Source organism: Athene cunicularia (assembly GCF_003259725.1).
Source record: "Athene cunicularia isolate RWA chromosome Z unlocalized genomic scaffold, athCun1 chrZ_part1, whole genome shotgun sequence".
Taxonomy (NCBI): Eukaryota; Metazoa; Chordata; class Aves; order Strigiformes; family Strigidae; genus Athene; species Athene cunicularia.
The window spans coordinates 24,996,040-25,008,557 of record NW_020799142.1 but is presented as its reverse complement, the minus strand read 5'-3'; the positions used below and the strand labels follow the sequence as shown (position 1 = coordinate 25,008,557).

Genomic DNA, 12,518 nt, shown 5'->3' with positions numbered 1-12,518 from the left:
GGGGGGGAAGGGAAGAAGAAATCAGACTGGCCCTCTAGAGAAGTCTACTGATTGGAGCTCATGAAACTGCAACACAGAGAGTCAGGCACCACTGAGAGTTCCTGTGATTATTTCACTTTCCTGTGGGCCAGAAGCTTTCACCAACATGTGGCGGAGGGCAGAAGTCACTGCAGAGGGGGGGATCCACTTCCTTTAGCAAGTGGCAGTGGTTAGCACCTGACTTCTCCGGGCACACACAGACACACACACAGAAGAGGGGTAGCACCTTTTAGTGCCTCTTCAACCTAGCACCCATCATGCCAGAAATCAAGATTGGGATTTGAGGGCTCTGCAAGCCAACTTAATGGCAGAGGAGAAGGAGATGCTGCAAGAAGGACATATCTGATTGTGCTGCTGTGGTCATGCAGGTGACCCACTGGGACAGTTCTTCGAGGATAAACAGCAATATTTTAAGTCAAGGGCCAGTATTAAGGGAAGAGATATCGTTCAGCTGATGGAAGTGTTAAATCAGGTAACTGGGTTTGTTAAATTGAAGCAACAAACAAGACGGTGCATCCCATCCCCTGCTCACGCATGCTTGTCCCAGTGCCATGAGCCTGGCTCAATACTCAGTCTGGGGGCCACAGAAAATAACTTAGGGAAGGGGTACAATTACTCTTCCCTGAGTCTCTCCTTCAGTCTTTGTCCCCTGCACCAATGGCTTGAAAAACAGCAACAACTTCCATATAGCTTTTGTACAATAAAGGTCAAAAGCAAAAATGAATGAGAAAATGTTACCTACTGGGGATTTCCACTGAAAGGCTGTGGTTAGTCTAAAACTCCATGACACAATGAAAGTAGAAAGGATCAACATTAAATAAAGAGCAATCTTCCAGCACACTATCTAGCAATTTAATCATGAGCAGAGCATCTGACCCCACATAACAACTGGCTGCTACTCTAGCCTCTATAGGAGGTAGAGAGGCAGATATAATGATTCCCATAAGGGGTCCTTGGAGGATTTTTTGACTTTTTCCTTTATTTTCCCAGGTTTTACATTTTCAGTCTCTTTGAGAACAGAGTTTAATGGTCTCAGTTGAGCGCACCACTCTAAAACTTTTAGAAGGATCCCTTCTCCCCATCCCTAACATGGTCAACATCTGCATATCCTGGCTAGTCTATAACTAGAAGCAAGTATTCCTGATAATTTTCTGATTTTAAAGAAATACTATAAAAATGGATTTTAGAGAGGCCTCTTATCCTCATCTCTCCACCAGACATTACTGAACTGTGGAAACATCAATTAAGGCCAAAGAAAAGAAGCATGAAGATAGATAGATTCTAATCATCCTGGCTATTGGCTGAAGCACATTTTAAACATGTAGTTTAAAGCTGTTGTATTATTTCCTCTGTTTCAGTAAACATGTGTATAGTCCATAATTACATAGAGAACTTTTGATGACTGCTTCCTCTTTTGCATAAAAGTTTTTCTCAGTTATGCTCTTAAACAGACTCTCCCATCAGCTGATTTTCTATGCTGATAGGCATAAGTTAAAAAGACTAACCAGACATCCTTAGAGAAACAACAGACTTGCCCTAGGTTTATTTCTGTGAATGTGTCTCATCATTCTTGGATTTCTGAAGTTTAGCTCATGTGTCTTGCAAATGATCCAAATAAAGAATGAGTCATACTGGCAGAGCTAGCTGTAAAACAATTAGATGATGATTTAGGGCTACGATAACCAGCCTGCAGATCGGTAACTCCTGTGCAGAATTTAGCCACACTGCTAAAGACTAGTGTCCAAGTCAAAAGTGCAAACAGGTTCAGAATAAAACTTATTCTTGTAGGATTAAATAGAGTTAATGATATTTAACAGGTAGCTCACAAATGTAGCTTCTGAATCAGGAAGTCCTTACTCTTCTTGATTGCCAGAAATTGGTAGAATAAAAAAAGAGAACGATTACTTCAAGCCTATCCTGTTTTCAGTAGTCCAAGCACCTTCTCTCTCAGACGTCCGATAGCCACCATTACAAGCTTGTGCCTGAGCTGACCCTGTCTGGCAATGCTTAATGTGCTGTGCTGATTCTCCCTTATGCTTACAGTATGCGTTCAAATACTTTACAACCACAGGAAAATGCACTGATCCCACTATCCCAGAGAACACAGTGACTTTGATCCTCTACTCAATACTATCTTGCCAAATACTCCTTGACTCACACTGAGAATTTCCCTCCATCACATTTGCCACCGGGTATGGCCATACACTGATTATTGGTGGGAATGGAAGAGCAGGAGACGTACCCAGCTGGAATCAGCTTCGTGATTAAGAAAACAAGCACAAAAAAATCTCTGTCTTCACAGTCAAGCACACAGCACCACTTCAGCAGCAGGCTGCCCTGCATGCTTTCCTCCAGAAAGCTCTGTACTGCATCATGCCTTAGCAGCAGACTCCTGGGTGTGCAGAGGAGAAGTAAATAGAGGAAAAGAAATAGCAGGTAGAAAATATCTGTACGTACTGCAACTGCAACTCTTACAAGTTCTGCTGTCTTATGAAACCTGTCCTTCTCTTTGCTCAACAAACAATACACCATGTTCTGCTCCTGGGAGAAGTCTGTAACCACCACAGCCTCTATTATCACAGGAGGTCACAGAAAAAAGCTCCATTTCCTGGCTGCAAACTTCTTGATATCTCAGTTTGCACTTTTTTTTTTTTTCCATGCACGTAGAAGTTCGGTTTACAGCTTGTTGGATTTGTAAGGTCCTGTTCTGTGGGGAGGGTATTATAGGTAGCTGAAAAAATGAAATATTCACTGAAAAAATGAAATATTAGAATGAATATAGGAAATCACAGTTACGGATATTTGCAATCTTTCTCTAGTAATGAATCCCCCAAATATATGAATGAAAGAAAATACTGTTTCTTCAGTGCTAGAAGGGAGGCCATGACTTACAGATCTTTGGCTTACAGGTTACTTTGCCTATGTATCTGTGAAAGAATGTGATACTCCTTTAGCCTCTTGTATCAGGTGAAACATACTGTTTTGGCAGTTGCTCCAATTACATGTACATCTCATATTTCCAACTATTTTACTATAAATTATGTAAATTAATATTGTAATTTGATGACACATTAATAAAGTTAATGACAATCCAGTATCATGAACCAAAACCCCTCATCTCATCTTACAACCTAGGAAAAAATAGACCACAAAAACAAAATAAAAGATTATAGTATGGTTACTTTTCATCAAGCCTGCTTAAATTCTGGGGTTTTTCTTTAATTTAAGGATGTGGTTGGTTGGTAGGACTTCATTTAGAAGGAAAAGTTAAATAGTTGTTCCAAATCTAGAAGCATTACAATAAAAAATTATAAAGAAGAAAAATGAAAGAAGGGAAAGCTGAAGACAGGGAAACAAAATCAGAAATAGGCATTGTGAATAATATTATGGATAGATAGATTATCAGAGTTGCTAGTACTAGAATCAGTGCATTGCTTATTGGGCATGCTTTGTCAGTTGGGACATAAATTCATAAATAAAGATTCTGGAGATTGTCCCTCATCCCTTGGAGTTTTCCCAGAACTGCAGGTCCAACAGGTCATTGACTGGCTGCCCTCATGACACTGTTTTCCCATGTATGGTACCAAGAATTTTTTTTAACTGAGGTTTTTGAAAGCCTGACAAGGTATTTTTGTTGTTTTTGTGGGTGCTGTCATTTTCTGCTTTTTGGCAATTGCTGAGATACCACAAAAAAGGTGGTTTTCATAGTGATTCAGAACTGAAAGTTCACACTATCTACTTTGACTAAGCATCCAAACATCTGTGGGCTTCCCTGGTCCAAGCCTTCTGGGTTTTTAGACGTGACACCATCACTGCCAGATTTATTGCCCGAACACAGAATTCTGTGAGTCTGTGAACTCCTGGGCTGGAGACCCAGATGCCACCTTTGCTAGATATAGTGACTTCTGCTTGATGTGGCCTCTCCTGGGCAGCAGGAACCTGAAGCTCAGAGGTACAATGATTGCACCAACAGTCCTGAGGCCAACTGGTCCCACAGTGTGCCCCCATGTGACTCCCCAGCCTGAGTGATGGGAGGTGGGACCTTCATCACCAACTCGAGGAGGAGGAGGAGGTGGTGGTAGTAACTCCAGGTCCCCAGCAAAACTGGACAACCCCATGAGAGGCCGGCAAGGGAAGACCTGGGACTGAATGCTGCTCACCCCTTCCCAGCCCAGGGATGTCCCAGCATCCATAGCCACCAGGGATGCCGTGGAGGGGGGTCACTTCCCACAAGGCTACTAAGACCACCCCAGTGGTTCCATGGGGTGACCAACATCACCTGAGGGAATCACAAGGCACAGGATCATAAGGGACATCCCAAAGGGGTGGGGTAGCATCCCATGGAATCACCATGCCCACCTGAGGGGGTCACATGCCATAGAGATCACATGGTCACCCCAAGAAGGTCACATCCCACGGGGTCACCAGGGACACTCCAGCAACCACAGGGTCAGCAGGAATGCCTGAGGCAGGGGAGACAACCAGACAGACACTCTCGTCCCAGCAGGAGGTGAACCCCACCAGCCCCTGAAACATCCCTGCAGGGGTGGAGTGGGGGTTGTGGGGCAGCCTGCTCCAGGTGCCCCACAGAGGGAGCTGCTAGCTTTCTCCTCTTCCCTGCCATGCTCACTGGGACCCTATATCCCTCCTGGCATGGGTCATCTCACCCTGCACCAACTTGCTGAGGTACATGCTCCTCAGGGCACCCTGTCAGTTCCACTGAGCACTCAAGAGGCACCTTCAGAGCATCTCCCTCTGACACCCTGCCCGCACCACTGGGGTCCAAACAGGGAATGTAGCCATAACACCTTGTTAGAAAACTACCACACAAGCTTTTGACTAATTTGTCAGGTCCTGTTGACTCCACATTGCAAAACTCTCCCTGGCATCCCTGGGAGCTGCAGGGCAGTGGGCAGTGGCTGGCACCTCTCTGGGGAGGCTCTTCCACCACTTGTTCCTTCCCCAGTCCTTTTGGGGGTTCTCTGTCTCCTCCTCAGCACAGCACTCCCCTCACCTCTCCTCCCTGCCGCCGTGCTCTGCCATAACCACAGACACAGCCTGGTCACACCAGCCATGCCCTGCCAGACTCCTGTCACCACCTGACAAAGTGCCTTCTGTTTAAAATAACAACCACAAAACCCCCAACATTTCCCCCCCTTCAACTGCTTGCGTGCTTGCAGATTGAGAGTTCCTTGCAGATGCACAGCCCGTGTGCCCCCCTTCCCCCCACCCCGGTCCACCTCAATGCCCACGGCAGGATGATGAAATAGGGAGGGAGGATGGCATCATGGCCACAAAGAATGATGCAACCCAAGATGCTGCCACACAAAGTTGAGTCCTGCTCCTGCCTGTGGGACACAGCCCCCACACCTTCTCACCATGACACCCCCTCTGCTTCCTGCCCCTGGGCATCCGTGCTCCATCACTCCTCTCCTGCACATGGGGAGAAGGTGGGGATGGTGACAGCCCTGCCAAAAGGCATGGGGCATGCACACAGCACCCAGACCCATGAAGGAGGCAGGGAGCAGGTGACATTAGGACCTTCTCAAAGCACAGAGGGCCCAGAGAAGAGAAACAGGTTGTAAAATGCAAAAAATACTTTGTTGTTGTAAAGTGCAAAACCCTTTTTCCTGTTTCCCCTCTTTACTTCTCCTTTATACCCCTTGGAGTCAGCTGGTGCATCTGCAGAGAGATCTCTGGTGAGGAAGAACACGGTGTCCTAACCCTCGATGGGAGACTTCTTATTTCTGACTTGTTTGTTTGTGGTCTTAATGCCAAAGGTCACCCAGCAGCTTTCCCTCTCCCACCAGTAACCAACACCCCTCAGCAGCACACCCACAGCAAAAAGCGTGCATGCTAGGGCCGGGGGGGGTGGATGCAACACCCAGAACATGACTGCAGATGCGTGGGAAAAGCTTGTCCCCATTTTCAGAGCCAGCGTGGACATCAAACACATCCTGCTCTGTGCTGGTTTTACTTCCCCTGTTGTCACCTGGAAACCAAGCAGGATCTTGAATGTGGTGTTCATTTAGCAAAGGGGGGATTATGAGCTGCAGTTGGTGGTGATACGTGGAGCTATTCCCCATAGCAGAGCTCCCTTGAATTAAAGAAGTGGATGCATCCAGCCCTTAGGTCAGCATGGTAATAGGTACCCTGGGAGGACAACACTCCTGTCCACATCTGGCCATGCTGTCCCATACTTCCATCATACCCTCCTCTTCTCTGCAAGCTGCTCATACCCACATTAAAAAGCACTGAGAGCCCAAAGGGAGCACTTTGTGGCAGGAAGGGACAAGCCTCCTTTCATTTCCGTGCAAGGTCATTGCCACCAACGTGTTTCTTCTTGCAGCCCTTCATACTTAAAGCTCCTGCAGCATATCTGCAGAGCAGCTGCAGGGGACTTTCCATCTGCAGGGATGCTTTTCGTTTTCCGTTTAGAACAAGCACCAAAAGTCACACCCTCCTCCCTCCCTGTATGTTTTTGCGTATGAAAAATAAAACCGAAAAGGAAATTACCTCATTTCAGTGCAATCAGAGGCAAAGCTTTAAAGTGAAACCACCTCCCAGCATGGGATGCTGTCAGCCCTCTCATACCAACACTGTTGTCAGTCTAGAGATGAGTCAAGTGGTCCCTCTGCTTTCACAGTCTGTGGTCACCCTGCCAGCTTTCACCAAGACACAATTTCAGTCTGTCCCACTTCTCAGCCAGCACAGCCTGTATAGAGACCTGTTATATCGAGAGGCAGGACAAACAGCAGGTTTCACACTGCCATGATGCAGCATTCAGATCCTCAAATGGAAATGGTCCAGCCTGTCCCAGTGATGCTCTGGTGGCTGTCGACTGCCATTACTCAGCAGAACTCCAAAATGGGTGTATCTTGGCAATGGGTGGGTGTGTGTGGGGGGTGTGCATGTGCAGGATAAGGGCACAGCTTGCTCCCATACCCCAGCCACCTCCTGAGGACTGGGCTGTGATGATCTATCCACAATATAGTCTCATACTTCTGTGCCTTTTTTTTCCTAAACAGACATGTTGAAATGAAACTGAAATAATATTCGCATTATTTATTTGTTACAGCAAAGACATGTCCGCAACCAAACACACCTGATTTCTTATTCATACTGTAAGCCTTTTCCAAATGTAGAGGTATAATCTTTACAGTGAATAAAGCAGTTAGGTCCTAAAAATTTCAAAGGAGAAGGCTTCACAAAAGATACTGTGTCCCACCTTGGTTCAGTCCCACTTTCTGTTACTCTGCTCACCTTTTGCCCTACATTCAATCTGCTTGCTAAATTCAGTCTTGCTCTGAACTAAATCTGCTTTGTGGAATTTAGGGGGCCTAAGACATTCTTTATTCAATTGAAGACTATTCAGAATAGTCTGAAAATCTTCTAACCAAGCAAAATAGCTCCTGTCCCAACGGAAGAGCATTGGAAGAGTATGGGGGAGACACTGCAGCACTGAGGACAAGCTCAGTGCCAGATGGTGGAATCCCAGGTCACCATGCTGGTGTCCAGCAAAGCTACTTTGGATTTCTTAATTCTCCCATTAGACTTCAGTGATCCACAGCAAGCCACTGATAACAAGCCCTGCATGGGTACCAGATTGCTGGCTCAGCTGCCAGGCACCAGCATGCCAGGACAGCGCCAAGTGTCTCACACATGGGATTTCCCTTTTTTTTTTTTTTCCCAATCCCACACCTGCTGCATTGCCTATACACAAAAATCACGACAAAGTGCTGAGGAGGAGTAGGGAACAGGGAAAACAGGAAGTAGCCAGAGCCTGAAAAAGATCTGTCAGACCAGCAAGCAATGAAGAATTCCAGAAATGGAGCACATTCAAATTCTCAACAAAGATAGCAAGACAGAAAATAACTATAGTCACCATCCAAGGAAGGACTTCTGCAAAAACCCAGCAGTTATGGTGCAGCTGTGCTAACAGTATGTGTGGCATGTGGAGGCACCTACGCACAAGCTCTTCAGCAAACACTCCACCAGCCCGACAAAGAGTGATCAAGGCTAATATTTATTTTGCCAATACCTACTTCTTCCGAATAGCAGTTGCAAAGACTGGCCTTTATGAGGCCATTGTCATCTTGAGAAGTGCTAAAACCCACTTAACGACCCACCTAGTGAATCTTGCCCACTCTCACATTCTTTTTAGCTCTTTAGAAAGCTTTTTGGTGACTACCAATGAGCTGAATCGGGAATGACCTCACAAGGAGCCACCTGCAGTGTCTCTGCTTCTGCTTTCACAGAAAATTCAGCTCACCAGATAATTTGCCCTGGCTAATATAGAATTGACTGTATAACAACCTGTGATCAGGAAAATTCTGTCAACTAAGTTTCCTCAAAGTTACTCGTTGATTAAAGAGCACCCAGTTGATACAAGCTCACTTCCACTTCAGCTATATCACACAGAGGCTCTGCTTTCCAACCCCATCCTCTTACAAATGTTACTGCTCTCAGTAAGAAAACACACTGGCTTTGGTGGGCACCAAATCAGACACATATAAATCATCTTTCAGATGCATTTTGGAAGTAATTCATTAATGCCACCTGCTTGCCAAACAGGTGGTTGTAGTGGAAAAGATGTGTGTTCATCCCCTCCACCAGTGACAGAGCACTGCGATATATGAACCAGCCATGTAAGTTCATGTTTTGCTAAGAAAAATACATGTTTAAGCTTTCAAGGGAAGTAGGCAAGAGAGAACAGCATTAGGGAAAGTCTAAAAATTAGTGTGAGGGCCATTAGGTAATATTTAAACAGCAGATAAGACCTGTGCAAATGGGTGTTACACCTGAGCAGCATTCAGGCAGGTCTCCTTAGCTTCTTTCCCTGTCTGGTGCTGGATCTCAAAGCTGAATTAAATGGCGTATTTAATTTAACTATTTATATCTGCATCAACCTTTTCTCTCACCATAGTGGTGTTGGCAATACAGCAGCAGCTGCTGGAGGCTGAAGCTTTGCTGCAGTTCCACCAGAAAATCACTAACAGTGAACAAAGCTACTTCCTTGAAAAGTGAGGCTGAGATGAGGCTTGAGGATATATAAAGCTTTGCTTGTAACGGTGAGAGAGATCCCCGAAGGAAAGGTGCCAGAGAAGAGCAAACAAAAGAGTTAGAGTGATTTAAGAAATGGGGGGGGTTAAAAAAGCCTGCTGAGGTCATCATCACCCTTGCTTGGTGTTGGCCACACCCTGCTGCACTTTCCCAAAATGACCTTTGGCTTGTGCTCCTGACAATAGAGCTGAGTTTCCTGCTCGGGTGCTGGGACCCGAGAGGATCAACAGGAACTGCCAAGACTGCGGTCTGCAGAAACAGGAAAAGGGAGAGAGAGACAAACAGCTTCTTGGTTGGCACAAGAGCTGTCAACACCAAACAGTCTTGGGAAGATAAGAAGAGGAACTCAAATAACCAAGAGATGTATTTAAGATCTTATAGGAGACACAGAAACAGCATCAAGCTGATTCATCACAAATAACTGAGTTGAGACAAAAAACAGCTAGTTTCCGTTCTCTCCTACTCTTGATTTCGTTTCTGCAACATTCGTTTTCCTTTCAGCCAGCCTGCCTGCTGGTGTTACTCGTACTGAGTGAGTCACGTGTCGGCTCACAATAACAAGTTCCTGGTTAAACCACATTGCCCAGACACCAGCGAAGCTCGGGGCATGCTATCTCAAGATGATTCTCTCTACTCAGCTGTGTAATTGCGCTGACTTAAAACGGTGTTAAACAGAAATAAATTAGAAGGCTGCTCCAAGGGGGTTGTGCTCCTTGGGCTGCTGCTCTGCTTCCCGACATGGCTGTGCCCACCTGGGACCTGTGGTTCTTCGTGGTGGAGCCACAACAAGAAAGAGCTTTTGTGGCTGCTCTGGTACAGCAGCTTCCCAGAGGCCTGTGCTTCCCACAGCTACACTACTTTATTTAAGGGAACTGAAACAAAAAAGTCAGAGCTCGCTGATGACTTGAAACCACAATGGACTTTTTTTTGCTCTGCCCCTGTTGTGCAATCCTATAATTGGCAGCAGGCCTGCTGTGTGCTGCTCTTGCCATAATGGGCTGTGATACCTGTACGGCCCCTCACACACCAGTAAAACCCTGCAGGAAGGTGGGCCGGAGCTGGTGCAAGTCAGCTCCCCTCTGAACAGTGGTGCTTCCTGCCTTACACCACTGCAATCAGATCATGGCTTTGAATGCAGCGATTTGGGAGGTAAGCACTCTGACTCACAGGTCAGTCTATTAGTCTGTTTTGTACACTAAAATCCCCCATCATTCTTATTACCTTACCACTATTTAAAAAAAAATAAAGAAATTAAATAAATGCCTGCAACTCTACTATCCCATTGGTTTGTGCCCAGCTGCCCGGATAGGAAAGTATCTCCTCTCCCACATATGCCCAAAGGAAAAGACCAACCTCTTTATGTTGCTGCAGAGATATAGGAAGAAGTTGCCTTTAAAGATCATCCCCCTTTGGGGTGAGGAAATGTTGCTAAGCAGGACAGGATTCAGGTTCATTTGGTTTTGGCCCACTGGTGGAACAGTCATTTAAATAATTTGCCCAAGTATTACATCTGTCTCTGAATTCTCAAAGAACAAGCCCTGTTCATCCCTGACTCTGCCTAAATGAGGAAAATAAATGACTAAAATAACATTCATGTGCCAAGCAGTGCAAGGAACCGGTGTGTCCCTCTTCCCCACAGCCTGAGTTCATGAGTAGTTTCACTGCATTTGGGACTGCTGAGCACCAGAGAACTGGGGGACCATGGAGGTCTCAGTAAGCACCCCGGTCCCCCTGTGCTGCCGTAATTCACAGAGCAGCCATCAGGCTACGGCTGTGAGATGCAGCTCTGAGCATCGCGTGCTGCAGACCACAGCACCTCCACCCTCCTGAGATGTTCACCTGCCTTCCCGCCATCTAAAACTCAACAAACTTGTTTCAGAGAAACAGTTTCTTATGTAACAGGAATGATACAGTCAAAGAGCAGCTCTTCCTGAATGGGGCTGAGTTACAAACAGGGGTCAAACAGCTCAAGAGCAACCCTAAACATATCAAAGTCAAGCAAATAAGCCTGTATGCCATTTTTTTTATACCAAAGGATGAGGGATGAAGGCACCATCAAACATATCAGCAATTCCTCTGTAGCCAACCCAAGCTGTTCTGACACCAGGACACAACCGAGCAGAGCACACTGCAGTATGCCACCAGAGCCAGCACCCGTTGCAGACCAGCCATCTCAGGTACAGCCGTGCAAAAGCCCCATCCAGCTGTAGCCTTTGTTTGCACATTTCACCCTGAGAAATACCCTGTCTGCGAGCTGGCACTGCTGCCTCTCCCACACGCTCGCCCCGCAGCAGCACTGTGCCCACTGCCCTCTGCCAGGCACCGATGGGGCTGAGGTTTCCTATGCAGGGAGAGAAATCCCAGCCCTGTTTCAGGTGTGCCATCACTTCCAGGAAATATGCAGGGGGCAAAGCTCCTGAGCTGAACTGATGAATGTTTCCTCTTCTAATAGAATCCAAAGTCATAAGCATTTCTAGACACTGGACTTTAGAGGCTCCTATCCCACAGAAAGGAGCTTCTGTACGGCCCCTTTGGGTCTGTATTACGCTGTGCCATCTTTTTCTTCTTGAAGCTGTGTTTTGATGGGAGGGGTGAACATTTACTGGCTTTCAGCCACAAATCAGTTCTTTGTTATGTCTGGCCCACCTGTGCTTTCTTTACGCCAAGCTGTTTTTCCCCAAAAGTCCATCCTACGTGCCACTGCACCAAGTATCAACTCTCTGAGAGACAGGAGGCAGGTGAGTCACTCACGTATCACTGGCAGCTCTCCAACACTGTGCAACCGCCACAAAGTCACGAGGGTGACTTTATAATTCCAGATCTTGTTCCTTGTGAAGAGCACCGTCTAAAATTACAGCACACACAGGTAAGCGTGTTGTGGTGCGTGGTCAGCCAGTGTCACACCGTGCAGCCACTGCCGTGCCACAGGGAGGATCCAGCAGCCAGAGGGCCGCCCTAAGTCACAAACGACACATGATATGGGTCAGCTTGTTTCGCTACGGCTTGTTCGAGGCCAAGGCCACCATCACCTTGAATAGTACCACAGCACTGTGTCAGGAACATCTCTCCGTTAAGAACAAGCAGACTCATCACTCCATGTCTTCTTGCCCACCACAAGCACACCCCACCCCTTGCTTCTGCGTGTCCAAGCACACCCCATCCCTCCACCTCTTCTTCCTCAGCACAAGCACAACCCCATCCGTCTCTGCCGGGCCACCACCACAAGCACAGCCCACCCTCCCATCTCTCCTTGCCTAGCACAAGCACTCCCCACCCCTCCGGCCTTTTCTTGCCCAGAGGAGGCAAACCCCAACCCCCCACCTCCCCCGAGCCACCGCAAGCCCACCTCACGCCCCTACCCCCTCCCCATCTCCTCTTCCATAAGCCCGCCCCGTCCCTCCACCGCTTCTCCACCG

At 46.9% G+C, this 12,518-nt stretch overlaps 1 protein-coding gene across 1 annotated transcript in view; it reads left to right on the top strand.

Annotated features, from left to right (window-relative positions):
* The first annotated feature begins 12,075 nt into the window (after nucleotides 1-12,075).
* Nucleotides 12,076-12,518, top strand: part of PMAIP1 (phorbol-12-myristate-13-acetate-induced protein 1) — a 1,286-nt gene continuing 843 nt past the window's right edge. Inside the window, exon 1 of the mRNA XM_026865823.1 lies at nucleotides 12,076-12,139. Coding sequence (XP_026721624.1) covers nucleotides 12,076-12,139 — 64 coding nt within the window. The remainder of the gene's footprint in view (nucleotides 12,140-12,518) is intronic.